The 19,216-nt window shown below is 35.5% G+C and overlaps 1 protein-coding gene across 1 annotated transcript in view; it reads right to left on the bottom strand.

Annotated features, from left to right (window-relative positions):
- Window positions 1-1,279: 1,279 nt before the first annotated feature.
- WASF1 (WASP family member 1) overlaps window positions 1,280-19,216 on the bottom strand; it is a 51,013-nt gene continuing 33,076 nt past the window's right edge. The window contains exons 3-9 of the mRNA XM_063311244.1: window positions 16,384-16,518; window positions 9,752-9,905; window positions 7,998-8,115; window positions 6,205-6,377; window positions 5,357-5,536; window positions 2,848-3,443; window positions 1,280-2,164 (exon numbers count right to left, since the gene is read on the bottom strand). Of these exons, the coding sequence (XP_063167314.1) occupies window positions 2,007-2,164; window positions 2,848-3,443; window positions 5,357-5,536; window positions 6,205-6,377; window positions 7,998-8,115; window positions 9,752-9,905; window positions 16,384-16,518 (1,514 nt within the window). The 3' untranslated portion in view covers window positions 1,280-2,006. The remainder of the gene's footprint in view (window positions 2,165-2,847; window positions 3,444-5,356; window positions 5,537-6,204; window positions 6,378-7,997; window positions 8,116-9,751; window positions 9,906-16,383; window positions 16,519-19,216) is intronic.

The following is a 19,216-nucleotide window of genomic DNA, read 5'->3' as shown; positions in this document are numbered from 1 at the left end:
ATTAGTTAAGATTATTGATAGTTCTATAGTCTTTTTGACCCAAGCTGGCCGGGGAATTCTGGGAGTTGGGAGTCCACACATCTTAAAGTTGCTGAGGTTGAGACTCACTGGTCTATAGGGCAGGAATTAGCAACTGGTGGCTTATGGAGCATGAGACTCTCAAAGGTCTTTTCTGTAGCTTGCCATAGATGGTTTCCCACCCCCCTTTAACGGTCACTGCCCTAATTATGCTGGGGAATAGGATATGCAAGGGGACCTTCTCCACACCTTGATCAGACTCTTCACTGTCCAGGAATTAGCTATTTGATGGGCTGTCAAGAGTGCAATTGTGCTGAAGATGGAATGTAAGGAAAGACACCTTTGCAAGTCCTTTTCCCAAAAACAATCTTCATCAATGTTGATGGCAGGGAGAATGAAATAAGAAACTCTCTCCCTTTCCTTTAATGATTTTCCTTTTTGCAAAATCATAAGATATCTGCTATAAACCATGCTGCCAAAGAAATGATGGACCATGCATTGTGATAGCGTAACACAAAACCTGGCCTTTGTATTTGCATCCTGATGATTGCATACAAGTACATATATCACAGAGTTTAAGTTTTGATGACACAATTCAAGTTTTATCACTTGTCTTCTCCCTGCAGATGCTTGTTGGGGTTTTTTTGGTGCCTTTGAGTCAGCGTTGACTCCTGGCCACTGCCTAGGCAAGTCCCTGCAGTTTCTTGGCATGATTTTTCAGAAGTGGTTTGCCATTACCTGCTTCCTAGGGCTGAGAGTGACTGTCCCAAGGTCACCCAGTTGGCTTCATGCTAAAGGAGGACTAGAACTCAGAGTCTCCTGGTTTCTAGCCTGGTGCCTTGACTATTACACCAGACTGGCTCTCTGCCTATAAAAATAGTAATAGGAAAAAAAGCAAGTCCAGCTGCCTATCAAGTAATAGAAGAAGTCATTTTAACTTTGCTTCTCCAGCGCACTCTATGAAGAAGAGGCAAAGCGTCTACATATGTGGTCCCCAACCACCAGTAACTGCATGTATCTTTTAAGGCCAAAAATGTTCCTACCCTGATGAATCCAACACAGCCAAGAAAAATATGCAACTTGTTAGTATTCTTCAAAGAGTAAAAAAGCTTTCTATACATCTGTAAAATCACTGTAAAGTTTGGAAGTTACTATTTAACATTCAATAAAGTCTCAAATGAATGTTCTGAGTCACTCTATGCCAAAAAGCAACAGCCAAGAACATTTAAAACAAACCATTTATTTAAACTGAACGGTTATTTTTAACAGTTACATAAATTACACAGAATGACTAAGTCAGATGGTTTCACAAGGGGAGAAAAACCAAAATCTTAAGCAGGGAAAATATCGTCACAACAGGTAAAAGGAAAGAAAACTGCAAAAGCATTCAAATAAGGCCATAATTCTTTAATAAAAAACAATAAAATTCCCCAAAGATCCATATTCCCTTTTCTTTCAGTATTCCAGTGCTGCTAAAACTACAAGTACTGTACAGATGTAATCAAGGCAGTGGTTACTAGGGTGTAAATCCTTCAAGTTCTTCTCATACCCAAGGTCCATTAAAATGTTGGGATTGCAGTGCTGGATGGATGAACACCCCTTTTTCCAAGTTTGCAGCATTAGCAGTGTAATGTAATAAAGCTTGTTAGTACATGCAGTTGCCCTTGAAACTTCAGACTTAATTGCCTTCATAACTTAAAATTCACAAAGTGCACAGTTAAATGCCAGAAAATGTAGTCTGCTACTCTATCAACAGCTGCCCATGCTTAATACTTAATGGTCTACTGGAGCAAAATGACGCTCCTTTTAAAGAACTGTCTCACGGTAAAACATTTAGTTCCAAAGATGTGCCAACGTTTTTCGAAATAAAAAGTAGAAAAACATAGATTATACAAAGAAAATACAAAAACACTAGAAATGACCAAACGTTTTCAAAGAACAAGCACCACAATGGACACTAGCATTCAGTTTTGTAGCATATAGCCGTTTTACTCCAACCAATCCACTTCATCAAACTCGGAGTCATCTTCTGAATCACTGTATTCCACAGCAATGCGGCGAGACAAGATGGTGGCAACATCATTTTCAACACGCTCGTGTTTAGCTTCTTGTTCACGTTGTTCTTCAACCTTCCGTAACTGAATACCTAGAAAACCACACACACACACAAAAAACACGGTATTTTGCAGGCCGTACGTATTAGGCATACCAACATAAACTAATTTGTTTTCCGTAAGAACCTTTAACTAATAGCATATACTTTTATAGCTTGCTTAGGAGAAATCAGACTATACTTTTACCTAGTTACCCTCTCTTTATCTCTGAACTACTAAAATTAATAAAATATTGTTGAGAATTTAAGCTCTTCTGTTACTTGGGCTAATGATTTCAACTAAGTAACAAAGCAAAGTAATATAACTGGCTTTTTTTAAAAAAAATGGTGAAAATCTTATGAACAACAGAAAGAAAAAGCTGGGATGTTTGGTATGTGAGAATATGCATCAATTATATACTGATTTTTTGTGGTGGTTGTAACTTAATAGCATAAAATATACTTGTGTTTTCACAAACTACATGCTCAACATTGTACTGTGCATGAACCCTTTTTGCTAACATTTATGTAGAGCTGTTATAAGCTCCATCCAAGGATAAATGACTATCTAGCATCAAGTAAAGTTTAAAAAAAAATCCATATAACAATTTACTTAACACGACATGCTTACTCTATTCTATGTACAAATCCTTTTTTTTAAAACATTAAATCTGCTGAAAGAATATTTCCTTCATCAAGTGGGCTGCCCTGCTAATGGATCTACAGAGGGCTCATACCTTTTCGTATTGCTTCAAGGAGGACACTTCTGGCATCGCTGATGACGGGTAGTGTTGACGGGTGCCGTTTGGGTTCAGGAACAGGAGTGACTTGGGATGGTGGGGATGGAGGCATTGTGGGAACGTGAGGGCCTGGGGCAACAGAGGTGGGAGGGTGGGAAAGGGTTGAAACTGGTGATGGGGGACGAATGCCAGGTGGTGGCAGGGGAGGAGGAGGTGGTGGTGGAGGAAGTCCTTGCATTTCACTTGGTGGGACTGGAATGGGTTCACATACTTGGGCAATTCTAGCGATGGGTGGAGAGGGTTGTGCTAAAGGAGGTGCGATGGGAGGGGGAGCGGGATGAAGGACTCCAGGAGCAATCTGGAGCGGTGCTGGGGGTGGAGGGACAGCGGGAGGTTGTAGAGCAGTGGCTGGAGGAGGGGGAGGGGGTGGGACCGGAGGGGGAGGGGTGGAAGTCATTGCAGATCTTAAGGAAGAAGCAGACAGAGCAGACGGGAGGGGGGGAGGAGGAGGGGGAGGAGTGGGACTCACAAACACTTGGGTTCTGCCAGCAGCAGGTGACTGGGGGCGATTTTCTGACAAAGCTGCAGTGGAGCTGAGATTAAAAAAAAAATACTGAAAATGAGTACAACTAGAAGAGTTGAAATTAGCCTAAATTATATTCCAAGTATCAATAATCATTTCAGAACATGCAAATATTCTGAATGTGCAGTCAGTCATACCTGAGCCAGTTCCCAGTGTTCCCATATCTAACACATATTGTTTAACATTTCACTTCTGAGATCGTATTACAAATACTGATAATTTGAAAATAAATGATATATTTATTTATAATTCTTTCCTGGGTTGTTGCATATTTTTGGTGTTCTTGGCAATATGGAATTTAATAAAGAAAAACAAAACTAGAGTTCAACTATTATTACATAGCACTAAAAAGACAAATCTATCGAAGTAGAGCGCATTTCATTACAATAATTAAATAACTGACAGCAATGCATTGATTAACATGATAAAATGTATTCAGATGTTTAAGAGCCCAGGTGATAAATTAAGAATGCATTAAGAATACGTTATCATAAGGGCAAGGCAAGCTTCTTTTGAAAGTACTCCACAAAAGGAGTGCGAAACACTGTCCTCCTTCCTTATGGTCACTCTCTGCACTTCAGAGTGAAGTAGAACTTGGAGTAGACCTCTGTAAATTTTACAGCATGTGTAAAAACTGGCCTGCCAACATTATTTTTGCAGCTGTCAGAGCTTACCCCCATAGATGGGGCCAAAAACATTGGCCCTTATTTTTGCATTTTTTTTTAATAAGTATACATAGTTTCAAGTGTTCCTAGAGTCATCATCATCACTGGAGATCAAGTGATCTTATTTATTGCTAGCTTTATACCCCACATTTCCTCCAGGAACTGAAGAAAAGGTACATGGTACTCTCTCCATCAATGTTTTCCCCAAACCTGAAAGAAAGTGATGGCCCAAAGTCAGCCAGTGAATTTCATGGCTGGGGATAGACTTGAATCTAGATCTTCCCAATCTTAGGCCGGTGCCTCAACAACTATGCCTAACTTCAGTTTTGGTTGGTAACAACCTATATCTTCTTTTGGAATGCCACTTGGACTGTATAGCAATTTAGATTTAAAAGATAAAAGGTGCTTAGGAGCACAGACAGACCTCCATGTCACACCTCAGAGCAATTGTTTAAAAACGCCGTTTCTTTTCCTTGGCTTGGACAGTGACTGAGCAATCCCAGGAAAAGGTGGGACAAATTTAAGGAGGTGCTGACAACTGCTATCTGCTACCTATGCATGCACCCAATCACATTTACTGTTTGAATCTGATCACTGCACAACTCAAGTAAGTATGCCTTTTCTTGGACAGGATAGCCTAATGAAAGGGATTCACACAATGGTAGCTATATATTCCAAATACTGTGATGTGCTCTACAGGTAGTCCTCATTTAGTGATCACAATTGGGACTGGCAACTTGGCTGTTAAGCGAAATGGTCACTAAGTAAAATCGCTCCTGTGTTTACCATCTTGCTTCAGCTTTCCTTTGCTTACAGACCTGTGAAGGTCGTAAATGCGGGGATTGGTCGCAAAGTTACTTTTTCATCACAGTTGTAACTGCTCAACAAGGCAGTAGCTAAATGAGGACTCTCTGTATATGGATTTGATTTTTTCCCTCTTTTTAGTTTTAAGCTGAATGTGTCACTTTCTAGTGTGTTATACTGTTTTAACTTATTGCTTGAATTTGATTACTATAAATGATGAATTGGTTCATAATTAATGGGAAAACATCTATTTATTGAATAAATACATAGGAAAAACATTAAGAGCAAAACATATTAGAGAGTATCATAGTACTCAGACTTAGCAAATAGGGAATTAGGTGTTTCATGTTTTCTTGTTCTTGTAAAGATTTCCTATTTTTCTGTACCTACAACTTACAGTCTGTCAAGTGCCAGCTATTGCAAAGGCACCCTAATCTTTCATTGTGCTTCTTACCTAACACAGGACGGAATGGGTTTCACATCTCCTGTTCCATGCATTGGTGGGGGTGGGGGTGGTTCATGTGGTCTTACTAAAACACGCTCTTCTGCCCTGTTAAGAAGTTCATTCATTTGGCTATATGGTAATGCAGAAAGAGAATAGGGTCCATCCATGTGTTCCACATATGCCTGAGGTCTGAACAGAAATAAATCCCATGCACATCTGTTAAATTCATTTTATTCTCTGATTTCATTTCCATCAAAAGAAAAAAAAATTCTCTCAAAAGAGAAGGAAAACAATTCCACTGTTTCAATACTTATGGAGGAAGAGGGCCCAAAACAGTTAATAATTAGGTGGCAAATAAGGCAACTTAACACATGAGAATGAAATACACACACACAACACTTGGTTTTGTAACTGTCATAAACTGTGTACATTGAAGATGTATATCGGAGGTAGCAACAGAAATGATAAATTCAGTTTTATTAACTCCAAAGTAAATAGTAAATCATTATTATTACTGCTATTGTACACACACACACACACACACACACACACACACACGTATGTAAGAACAGGAGGGCGTTGTCTGGAGAATAAGGCATGCAAAAGCCCTCCATGGAGAGTATGTGAAGAAAAACCATGATATCAATCAGGAATATAATGTGGTGTGACATACGGCAATGATATAGTATGGCAATGTCAAATTATGGTCTCTTCTAGAAAATTACCCCTAATTATAGCATGCAAGGATGACAGCTAGCTTGAGAGTCATACTAACAACATGCAAGGATGACAGCTAGCTTGAGATTCATACTAATAACATAAATGAGCTAGTATAAAACTTTAATCAAACAAACAACCTGGTCTCAAAATGTGAGGCTGGGCCGTTAGCTATTTCAATATGCTTATGTAAGAGGCCGGCATCATCCTCTGCAAGTTCTGGCCCCTGGGCTAACTTCTGCCACTCTCTGCGCCTGTCATGAGGAGCCCGTGGTACTTTTTCTGGTTCATGAGGACGATCGAGATTCTTCTGCTATTAAAAAAACAGAAAACCTGACACTGAAACAGTTCTTTTCAGCAAATCACAACAGAATCTGCCAGAAACATACATTTTCTTTTAATTATAACAAACACATGACATTTAAACTAGACTGTCAGTGATAATTCCTTCACATATTTATCATTCCTTCATTTTTATTTTGGTTTCTGAGCAGCATAAGATATAAATAATAAACAATACAGAATTAATCACTGAATTATCAAATGTAATATATAGAGACAATCTGTAATATTATAAGTTAATATAAGATATATTTACTATAAAATAGCTATAAGACTAAGATCTACTGATTGTAACTGAAAATTATAAATGAATTAATTTAAGAGCTATAAGATGCTATAAGGTTTATGATATAAAATGCCTATGAGAATAAAATCTATAAAGCTAGAAACTATAAATTTACAAACTCACATGACCTAAAATACTCTGAGATAAAACCTAATTAAAATAATAATTATGCATTTATCTTTAATTAACAAGCAACTAAGATCAAAATACACATATGAAAGATTTTTTTAGCCCAATTAACATTTCCTGGCTATCAGGTCCTGCCATATTTTATATGCTACCACATAGAACCTGGCTGCTTTGAAAGCACTAAGAGCTGTTTTCTAGAAGCAATAAATGGATGTAGAATTGATCTGTATTGTACAGGCTGGTAGCCTTAAAAGTAATGGGTAGATACATGTAGTACAAATGTCTCTGTAATATTTACAGTAGAAGAGAATGCATTCAACAGTTTTGACTTGGCCATCATCACAAGGACACAAATGTTTCATTAAGGAGATCTTCCTATATCTTCCCTCTGGCACACCCAAGCGGAGGGTAGGGATATGAGCCTGAGTGAAAACCCTTCTGTGTTTAGGACACATTGCAAATGCTACTATACCTAATGCTTTTTACCATCTATTTCCATTATAAGTTGCCTTACAAGAAATCTAGACTGGTTATACTTCTATACTTACCCAAAGCTAAGTAAGATAATTTATTCTTTTCTATTAGGTTTGGTATCTATGTACAAGCATTCACAGGCTAATAAATTTATTTTTAATACTTTACAGAAAGAGTTTCCCTCCTATTATAAAAGTATGTTTTGTAAACCTCAATGCTAGCTGTGATAACAACAGGGGGGAAAATTCATCGCTAGGAACCAAAGTTCAATCCATTCTATTTCCTATTATAGAATTTATCATATAGGAAACAAAACTGCTACCTGACAGTCAAGAGAGAATTAAATACATAACAGGCTTGAACTGGTGGAATGAAGATTCTTTTTTATCCAGTTTGCATCTCTTTCCCATCTTTATATGCATCTCTGATTTTCCAGAAGGCATTTCTATTATTTTTGCCAGTTATTCAATTATTATTTAAATATATTTTATTATGTTTAGGAAAGCACATGATTTTAATGGCTGCTTTAATGTGGCTACTTTTGTTCTTCTTTGGTCAAAAGCAGTATCTTGCTTTTATTTAATCAATTAATATGCAATCATTTTTAAATGCAATCATTTATAAATACAAAAAATATTTTTTACATTTTATCTCATTTGTTAAATTATCTTAAAGACTAAATGAATCCCACATTGGAAATACCTTCTGTTTTCTCTTTTCCTTTCTTTTATCTTCTGTATCTTGTAACATCTTTTCTTTCCACAGATCAAAGAAATATGAAGGATTTGTGTAAAATTTTAAACCCTCTTTTCCATCATCTCTAAAGGCAAAGCAATTGTATTAGGTAAAATGTTATTAAGTATAGATTGAATGATAGCATATTGTACATCTGAGACTATAATACCCTCATCTCCAAATGAAGAAATACATTTCTAACAGAGTGAAGTCTTAAGCAGAGCATGCATGCATGCATACATACACACATGCACACACACATGGGAGAAAAGGTGCGTTTTAATTTCCAAGAAAAATACTGACACTCCACAATAAAGTACACATTGAAGGAACATGAGATATTAAAATTCAATGATGTGAAGACAGTAGATAACCGTAAGTTGAGTACACAAATCATAGTAAATGTGTCATCCTATGTCTAAATATTTAAAGAGCATTTCAAATTCTTTATGTGATGCCTATTTAAATTCTATTATTTGTTTGGTGATTTTGAAAAGGAGCTTGAGTACTAAGGTAAAGGTTTCCCTTGACATTAAGTCCAGTCATGTCCGACTCTAGGGGGCGGTGCTCATCTGTTTCAAGCCATAGAGCCGGCGTTTGTCGGTAGACCTTCCGTGGTCATGTGGCCGGCATGACTAAACAGAACGCCGTTACCTGCCCGCCGAAGCGGTACCTATTAATCTACTCACATTTGCATGTTTTCAAACTGCTAGGTTGACAGGAGCTGGGACTAGCAACAGGAGCTCACCCTGTCACGCGGATTTGAACCGCCGACCTTCCGATCAGCAAGCTCAGCACCTCAGCGGTTTAACCCGCAGCGCCACTAAGCTCATTGCAAAATATTATGCACTGATTTAAACATCAGTTAATATATAAAGTCATATATTAAAAATATAAGGAAATGGTTAAAGTAATAGAAATCATTTGTTAGTACATAAATTGTTTGAAGAGTTATTTCTGGTTCAAAGTTCTAATCAGGTGGCTTGAAAAAAGTCAGCACTTGGGAATGAAACCATGTGCAGTTGCTCCATAATGAGGGAAATGCACTCAAAATATGCTCAGGGGCAAATTAATCAAATATTGTTAAATATTGCATGCTCTCTAATGCCAGAAAGAGGTTCCTCTTCTTCAGCACACCACAAACTAAACACTTTATCAATAGCCTGGGCTAGAGATGACTACAAGATTTTTTAGTAGCTGTAAAGAGCATTCTGTGTACATAAATCAAAGGACTTGATCCAATCTCTAGTACAAGCTCAAGTGTGACAAGATATTACCATTATAGCTTTGTGCTTATGCTTTCTAAGTAGAAAGTTCAAAATTAAATCTTGGTATCTCCAAGTAAGGCAGGGAGAACTCCTGGAAAAAAACAGTTCCCTAAACATTGGCAGTACAGGACTAGCTAGACCAGGAATACGTATAAATCATTGCCTATGTATTATAAAAGAATATAATCATGATGAATAATAAAACAAATACAAGGCAGGTAATCTAGATAGTCAATTATGTAATCTTAGAATCATCAGTTGCCCTAATAATAACCCCAAAACAAAAATGGTGAAATTTAAGTTGTACAGAAACAATTGTGTCACTTTTGATGAAAAAGAATTGAGATCTCAAATGAAATCCCCTAATTGGATTAGAGATGCTTGAGAATAATTACCTGAGATAAACAGTAAATGCATAATATAACACATGGTAAATATTTTTGAAATGATAACCTGTAAGGGGTAAGGATGTTGAGTGGTGGTGGCTGTTCACATGTATCGTACGTCTCTTGCAAAGGGATTGGAAGACTCTTGCGGTCAAAGAGCTGCTGATCTTGAGTTGTGGAACTTCGGAAAGCTTTTCTCATTGTTATATCTTGCAGTGAAACTGAAGAGAAGATTAGTTTTTATATAGTTAGTCAGTTATTAATCTCAAGTATTCAGAGACGGTCATACTTTACTTGAAAGTTTGTGCTTTGTAAGAAAAAACGGGGCATAGAAATTGTTAAGGTCAGCTCATTAAAAATTAAGGTTGTGCAAAGCATCTGAAGAGCATTTTGCAAAATATCCCTCCTAGGAGCATTAAAGCAGCCACATTCTCTGGAAGCTCACTGTGCATATGTCAAAGGCGTTCCCTAATTGCTTTGGTATATTTGTGCATATCCAATTGCTTCATTTCACTTCAATCTCAATAGAAGTCTTGTGCACATATACACATAGTAAATAACTGGGAAAGCCTTCAAAACAGCTATGCCAAGCCTTCTGGAGGACATGTCTCCTTTAATGCTTCAAGGAGAAGAATGTCAAACTCACAACAACATGCTTTGCAGGGCAACCCCTTTGAATGCTTCTACATAGTCAATTAAATAGATAATTATAATTCTGTAAAGTGGAGTATTCTGAACTCAATACACCTAGTGGAAGTGAGGCTGTAACCATTCTGAAATTAGAAGTTGTTATGACAAGAAAAATTGAGCAACTGAAATTGGAAATAAACAGCTTGACAGGATTTGTAGAACAAGCTGCTGCAGATTCTCTGACTGTGGTCTGAATTTTCTAAGTAGCTGCCATCACTTTAGTAAGTTATTTTTATGCAATATTTTGTTAAGAGTTTAACATATAAGTTAGACTACTGTCATCAATGATTTTTTGCAAATTGTTTCCTCAAAGCTGAGCAGAGTGGATTCTTTATAATGCCATATATTTTGCTGATGAAAGATACCTTCCAAATGAATAATTAACTACAAGCAACAAAAGAATAATATAATGGAAAAAAGCATGTATGCGCTACTACGTAATTTATCAACCATGTTCCTGTTCTTCAGATGTGGCTTACATCTAATATTGACTATAAATTCAGGTAGTTAACAAAATTGCACATACATTTCTACTGCCTATAATTTATTTAATTGAATTTAATTAATAATACATGTGTCTTAATCTATAACTGCATATTTAATGAAACTGAATGAAACTGATTACTTTCTGTGAAGGCAATTTTCTGTACGGCATTTGGTTTTATCTGAAGGGAACTAGTAAATTGGGCTTCTTCAAACTAGTGCCTCCTAGCAGACCATACTGGCTAGGTGTAACAGAAGTTATAGTTCAACACATCCAAAAGAACATAATATTGGAAAGGCTATGATAACTGGTTGGACTAAAGTACTTCTAATGCTTTCTATCTCTGAATTTATTGATTCTAAAACTCTTCACTGAAAATGTCCATACATTCCTAAGAGAGCAGATGGATTAAAATAGTCCTGGGTTTGAATGAAGCTATGCCAGTTTGGTATTGGAAGTCTTGGCACATAAATAATGCAAAATATTGTAAATGTTCCTCTCTTATACTTTTGTCATTAAAATTATTGTACTTGTTATACATAGAGAAATCTTGCTAATTTGTTTCATTTTTTTCAACCCTCTTTCCATCTTTGGGGTGGATAAATACTTCAAACATCAATGGAAACTTCTTTAAATTCTTTGTTTTTTTACAGAATGGCTAAAATTTCACTGGTACACTCTCTTGAGTAACCAGCTCACAGTGATATCCAGATCAGATTTCGGCTAAACCCAAACAATCTTTCTGAAAATATATTTACAGAAATTACCTTAAAGTGCTTAAAAATCTGCAGATAGTAAGCACCATTGATTAACTTTCAATTCCCAATTCCCATAGTTTCCTGCTCATCAAATCCATCCAGCCATGGCTTTCTCAGTTTACCCCCTCCTTCTCACCCATTCACTTTTCTTTCATATATTTGTTTTGTTCTCCTCATTCACTATCTATATAAGACCAAACTACCTCAACATAATTCTTTCATATGGCCCCCTCACTTTTCTATTCAATCCACATTCATTTAGCACCATTCATTCTTGAACCTATCTTTTTGTTGCACCATGCACTTAATTAATCTGTCCCCATTATAATCAACTTATTTTTATTACATTTCTTCTGACATATAGTATTTCCATATAATACTTCTATAGGCAGAATTGTAATTCTTAATATACAGTCTTTTCACGTCTTTTGACATTCATTCCTTAAAACAGACCACACAGTACCCACTATATTTCTACCAGCTTTTACCATGTCTTAAAACTGCTCTATCCATTTCCCCATCTTTACTAACTATTCTACCAAGGCATACAATAATTTCAGTAAACATTGTTCCAATTTTTCATCTTTTATGTGTAACATGTAGTTGTTTGCTCCATTTTTCCTATAAAAAACGATTGCTTTGGTCTTTGATCCATTGATTTGCAGACCCATACACCTTGCTGCATTATACAATCTAACATTTATTGCAAATAATCTGGATTCTCAAAAAACAGCATGCCATCATCAGCATGGAGAAATACACTGATGTCCTTAACTAACCCCCTCTAACTCATCATAACCGTTCCTTAAGTATTTGTCTACACAGACATTAAACAACCAAGGAGACATCACACATTCTTGCCTTACTCCCTGAATATTGAACCATCTGCTAAACTTTCTATGTATTGTATACTGTGTTTATCGCATTCAGCAACCAACCGTCAACTCCGTATCTGCACTAAGTCCCATAATTCAAACCTATTCATTTTCTTTGATGCTTTCTTTAAAAAAACAATGTACAATAAACTTCCTTGCTTATATACATATATTTCTCACCAAGTTGCTGAGAGCAAAAATCTGGTCTGTGCAGTCTCTGCCTAGCACAAAGCCACACTGCATTTTAAATGTTGCTTCTTGTACCCTTTCAATTAATCAGTATTCTGCCAAATATCTTCCCAGGCACACTTAATAAATATCCCTCTAGATCTACATTCACTCTTACCTTTTCCTTGTACAAAGGAACAATAATGGCATCTTTCCAATTGTATGGAATGGATGCAGCTTTCACACAAGCACTACACAGCTGATTCATAGGCAAACCACATCCATATTTTAAGATTTCTTCAGATATGCCATCTACACCTGCCACCTTGCCACTTTTCAACATTCTCATATTTTTTACTTTCTTTCAGCACTTGTTTCAATTACATTTTTTAATATATCACTAAAGTGCTTCTTCAGTATTCCCCCACTTCAGTTTCATCCAAAATTATTTTATTACTTCTGTTCTGAATTCCATTCACTCTTCTAAAGGCTCCTTTTTAGTCATTTTCACCCACTTTCAAGAAAATCATTTTGCGATTTCAGTGCTTCATTTAATATTTCCTTTCTCTTTGACTACATTCTTTGCAACTATAGTTTTCTCTATACAGGTATATACATTGTATAATATCCTTCTCCAGCCCTCATTTTGCAATAATAATTCTCTTATATGCATTTTTATCACCCAGTCTCTTTCACTTCATCATTCCACTAAGCATCCTTTTTCATGCTTCCTGCTTGCATATCTTTCTCATTCTATTCCAGTCAGCTTCTACATCCCCCCCCTCCTACTTACATCTTATTTCCATTTTGTTGGGGGATTAATATTTTAATACAGGACTCATACTTTGTCTTCCTCTGGGTGGATGGTGTTCCAGTTACCATTCTCATTCATTTTGGCCTGCCTGCCTGCCTGCCTCTTCTCATCTTGTTCTCACCCTTCCAGAAAATCTACCATAACCACAGGAGTACATGATTTCAAAATGTCACACAATTTTTCAGAAATCTCATCACAAGTCACCATTCACCATATCACTGCTAATATCACTGACTTATGACTTCCTATTGCAAATTATTACAATTACTATTATTTTTATATTGTGCTTCCTCCTGAAGGAGCCCAGAGCACTATACAGAGGATCTATCTACCTGTATATTGATAAACTTCAATATAACATAGCAAAATTGTCTTTTCCAGGAATGGGCACACAGTGGCTACCAAGTCAAAGCTGGTTACAGGGACTCGTAAATACCACTATCAATTCAAGGATTACACCCAAGTCATGAAGATAATTTTATGGTGGAATAGTAATATATTCATATTTAACTGCTTTTGCAATCATGAAACAGAAAACCACCACTTATATTTTTGGATCAAATTTCAGTTTCTTCATCTATCCAATTAATAACCTCAATTAATACCTTAAGTAATCACCTGATTACTTATTAAAGACACTACAAGAATATGGAGAATTAGCCGGTTTTAAAATAAATAATCAAAAAACGAAGATGATAAATTTAAATATGCCACAAAATAATCAGAATGTATTAGAAATTAAATCAGGATTTAATAGTGTCAAAAAAGTTAGATATCTAGGGAAAGAGATTTCAACCAATACTAGTGATTTATTTCAAAATAATTATGTTAAAGTATGGAAGGAAATCAAACAAGATTTATCGAGGTGGGAAAAATTAAATTTATCACTTATGGGACGAATCTCTGCAATTAAGATGAATATTCTGTCGAAGATGTTATTTTTATTCCAAACTATTCCAATATTTATAACTGATAAAACTTTTAAATTATGGCAAAAAGATCTTTTAAAATTTATTTGGCAAGGGAAAAGACCAAGAATTAAATTTAAATTACTACAAGAAGACAAGGAAAGAGGAGGCTTGGGTCTTCCTGATTTTAGGCTATATTATGAGGCATGTTGTTTATTATGGTCAAAAGAATGGATCACCCTACAAGATTATAAATTACTAAATTTAGAAGGGCATGATTTAAAATTTGGATGGCAGGGTTTTTTATAGTATAACAAATTGAAAGTAAATAAAACATTTAATAATCATTGTATTAGATCGTCTATTCTTAAAATTTGGGAAAATATAAACCTACTCTAACATCGACAATACCACTATGGATTTCCCCACAAGAAGCTTTTGTAAGGCGAGAAACAATAGGAAACTATAAGTGGCTAAAATATTCGGATTTAATAAAATTTGAAGGGACTAAATTTACAATGAAAACAAGAGAAGAATTGGAAAATGAAGGATATTTGTGTCATTGGTTTACATATATTCAATTAAAAGAACAATTTAAAATAGATGCTAAAAGTTACAAATTTACAAAAAAATTATCTTGGTGGGATGGAACAAATCTATGCTAATAATGACCACATGATCTCTAAAATATATAAAATGTTATTACAAATGAGAATACTAAATGTACAAATTAAGCAATGTATGAATAAATGGGAGAAAAATTTGGATACAATATTGAATATGATGTTTGGGAAAGAATGTGGACTAAGGGATTAAAATTTACATCAAATTATAATTTAAAAGAAAATTTTTACAAAATGATGTATATGTGGTATACCACCCCTGAAAAATTATCGAAAATGTTTCAAAATACGTCAAATGTCTGTTGGAAATGTAAAAAAGAAATTGGAACTTTATACCATATGTGGTGGACCTGTAAAAAAGCGAAAAAATTTTGGTCATCTATACATAATATAATTTGTAAAATGCTGGCAGTTAATATTGATAAAGTACCGGAACTCTATTTATTGGGCTTTATGAACAAAGATTTGGAAAAAAACTATGGAAAACTTCTACTGTATTTGATTACTTCGGCCCGAATTCTCTACACTGCAAAGTGGAAAGAATAATTAATCCCATCTGTGGAGGAATGGATACTTAAATCCCTAAATTTGGTGCAAATGGCAAAACTAACAGATCAACTAAATGATAAAAATATGGAAGATTTTCAAAAGGATTGGACACCTTTTTTCAAATATGTGGAATGGACACAAAAAGTTAATATGAATATATAGTATATAGATAGCAAATTGTTTAATCTCTTATTAGAATTAATGAAGGTAATTTAGAGAATTAAGAAAAAAAAATACTTTAGGATACTAAGCTGTACTGTCTAGAAAGTTGGAAACCCTAATCTTTCTATTTATTTATTTTTCATCTTATTCCCCCTCCCTTTTATTTTTATTTTTTTTTATTTACTTATTTTTATATATATATATATATATATATTCCTTTTTCCTTTCCCCCCCCCTCTTCTTCTCCTTTTTTTTCCTTTCCTTTCCTTTTCTTTTCTTTTCTTTTTTGTATTGTATTATTGTTTGTATGTAACTCTATGTTTATTTGTATGTAATTTTTGTTTGTATGTAATTCTATGTTTATTAAATAAATTAATAAAGATTTCATATAAAAAAGGAACTGTCACAAATCAACTATATCAGTATTTGTTAGCCTTCTGCAGGACACTCAGCTAGTTTCATGAATCAGCATGGCAAATATCTCCTGAAATCTGCTTTCAGACAGATCTAACCGAAGCTTGATTTCTCATTCCAAGAATACAGATTATTCAGAGGAATACTGAAAACTGCTTTTACTTGTTCTGTTTTCAGTAGCAATACTTACTGATGGTAACCATGTCTGGTACAAGCCATAAAATTATGCATCTACTATTTATGTAAAAACTCACGCTCTTCTTCCTTTGGATCAAGTTGTGTAACACTGACAGATAAACGATCCACACGTTCTTGTAAGGAATTCACTCGGAAAGAAAAACTATGTGCCTCGTTGAAAAGCTCGCCGAAGATATCTTCTGCATACTTACCTGCAAAAGGAAGTTTTTAAAAGTAGGGTTAAGAATATGAACATGCTTCAAAAGACTTGAATTGTTTTATCATACTTCCATTTTAGATATATGTCATATAATAAAAATGCAGGCTTAAAAAGTCAAGTCATTAATGGAATCTGTATTGGTCTGTTGCATTGAAAGCAACAGTTTTCTGGAACTTAGACTAACACACAGGAAAAACTTCAATAGCCTTTTTATTGGAGTTCTGTGCATAATTACAGGTGCAATGCCCATTAACAGCAGCTTGCCCCAGTCCTTAGGAGCTTGTATGCTTTGGTACGTGATCCAAGAAATATCCCATTTTTCTCAATAATTATCCCAGGTGTTTTTTCAGGTGTAACAGTTAAGCATCTGGATTTTTTCCCCACTGCTACAGATCTATAGGTGTTTACAATCTGAAACATGCGTAATTTCTATGCATTATAAATGAAAGTCTGTAGAAATGTTTAAATATGTATTTACAAATGAAACAAAATGGATTCCAAGACTATTCTAATTGAGAGAGAGAATGGAATGTCCACTCAAAGATTAATGCAACTAGAAGTGCCAGAATATTACCATAGGCATAAAATAGCACTGAAGTCTAGTAGTTAGTTATTCATAATTCCATAGACATAAAAAACAAAAAAACACAACAGCATCAAACATCCAGCAGCTTTAAATATAATTAGTTTGACTAAACAGTCAAGTATTTTGCTAAAGATCCAAACAGAACTGCTGAATATTTGAAACCGTATTACAGTTTCTTCTGTCTGGAATACACAAAGATGATGATGATGATTTCTATTATTATTATTATTATTATTATTATTATTATTATTATTGGCCCTTGTATTTGGCTCTGTGTGTTCATCCTCTTCCTAGTGGGCTTACTTTGTTGTAAATGATTGTTAATGATCTAGCTGGAAAGAGAAAAAAAATGCAAGAATATATTTCAAAATGTTAATTTTAAGGGGCAGCTTTATTTTCCTGAAAAAAATCTTTAACTATTGCCGATCTTCCTGTTCATATGTAGGTGCATGCACACACAGACACAGATGTTTTTAAAGCCTACTATCTCAGGGTTAAAACCCTGTAACTCTATTCTACTCTCAGATACTTAATATTTTATAATAGATACATATCACTAATATCCTCATAATACTGTTTCAAGAAATGCTCACACTTTCTCTTGAAAAGTCCCCCAGGGAGGTAGTGCTCATAATTACAACTACTACAATGTCTTTTACCATGTAAAATGACCAATAGATGGAATAACTAACAGGTACTAATAAAATTCTCAACCAGGAGAGAACTATAGATACCGTGCCATGTATGGGACAATCCTCTTAACGACAATTGAATCTGCAATTTGATATCTTCTCTGTATACCTGAAACTTCAAACACTAACGTAGTCACGATACTCAAGATGATAATGTTAGAAACTCAATGAATAATCCATGTAGAGATATATTTCTTTCACACATGCTGGTCCCTGCTTTTGTCTCTGCACAGAAAGACTTGAATTTACAAATGCTGCTTAGAATCACACTTAGTGACAGTTAGAAACCTACACAAATTGGCAGAAAATTTTCAAAAATGTTAATTCCACAGCAAGAGCGAAGAATGTTCTATTCAAGCTTCACGTAAGACCATGTCCATTGATCTTAACAACAACAAAAAATCCTACCTGTACAGTCAAAATAGTGTAGGTCTCTTCACTGAAAGTAAGTCAACCCAGCAGTATTTTCCAGAATGTTGCCAGGCTGTAAGGTTTTACCTGCAGAGTCCAGCATCACTGTAAGCATAGTTTTTCTAAAGTACAGGTGCTATGCATGTATAAAATGTTCTAAACTCAGAATGTCAATTTCAGATGTTCTGGGCTCAGAATAAAATGCATTTTCTGTCTAAACTCTACTAGATTCCCTGGCACAAAACTGGAAATCAAAAGGAAAAGCAAATGAAATAGAAAGCTTACCCAAGTTAATGTGAAAGGTGAAAGGTCCCCTGTGCAAGCACCGAGTCATGTCTGACTCTTTGGAGGGATGCCGTTTTCGCAACGTTTTCTTGGCAGACTATAGCAGGGTGGTTTGCCATTGCCTTCCCCAGTTGTCACCTTCCCCAGCAAGCTGGATACTCATTTTACTGACCTCAGAAGGATGGAAGGCTGACCCAAGCTAATAGCAGACGTAATATTCACAGGGCCCTAACATGGTTTAAGGGCGACCATGGGATCGTATTTTATTTCTTCACCTCTTCTCATTCATTTACAAATTATTTTACCACTGACTTGATGAACAAAATCATGGCTCAGGATCAGATTATCTTGAAGATCAGGGGGGAGGGAGGGGGAGGGAGAGAGACACATATGCTAGAATAGAAACTTTTTACTGGACTTTTAAGGAAAGAAAAAAGTACCCAGTTTTCTCTAATGTGGGGAATGGCTGCTATAGTACATCAAGCCACAAATGATATGGTCAATTTTAAATAACTTACATCTTAAAGCATTGTCCTAGGTACTTTTAAAATGACATTGGTAGGATTAGGACTTACACAGTAGTAATAAATTCCAAATGAGAATATAGAAAAATAATATCCTATATGCTGCCACCGAGGGACGCGGTGGCGCTGCGGGTTAAACCGCTGAGCTGCCGATCGGAAGGTCGGCGGTTCGAAACCGCGCGGCGGGGTGAG

This window comes from Candoia aspera, chromosome 1 (genome assembly GCF_035149785.1).
Source record: "Candoia aspera isolate rCanAsp1 chromosome 1, rCanAsp1.hap2, whole genome shotgun sequence".
In the NCBI taxonomy this organism is placed as follows: domain Eukaryota; kingdom Metazoa; phylum Chordata; class Lepidosauria; order Squamata; family Boidae; genus Candoia; species Candoia aspera.
Note: the sequence above shows the minus strand (reverse complement) of the source record. Positions and strands in the feature narration are given on the sequence as shown.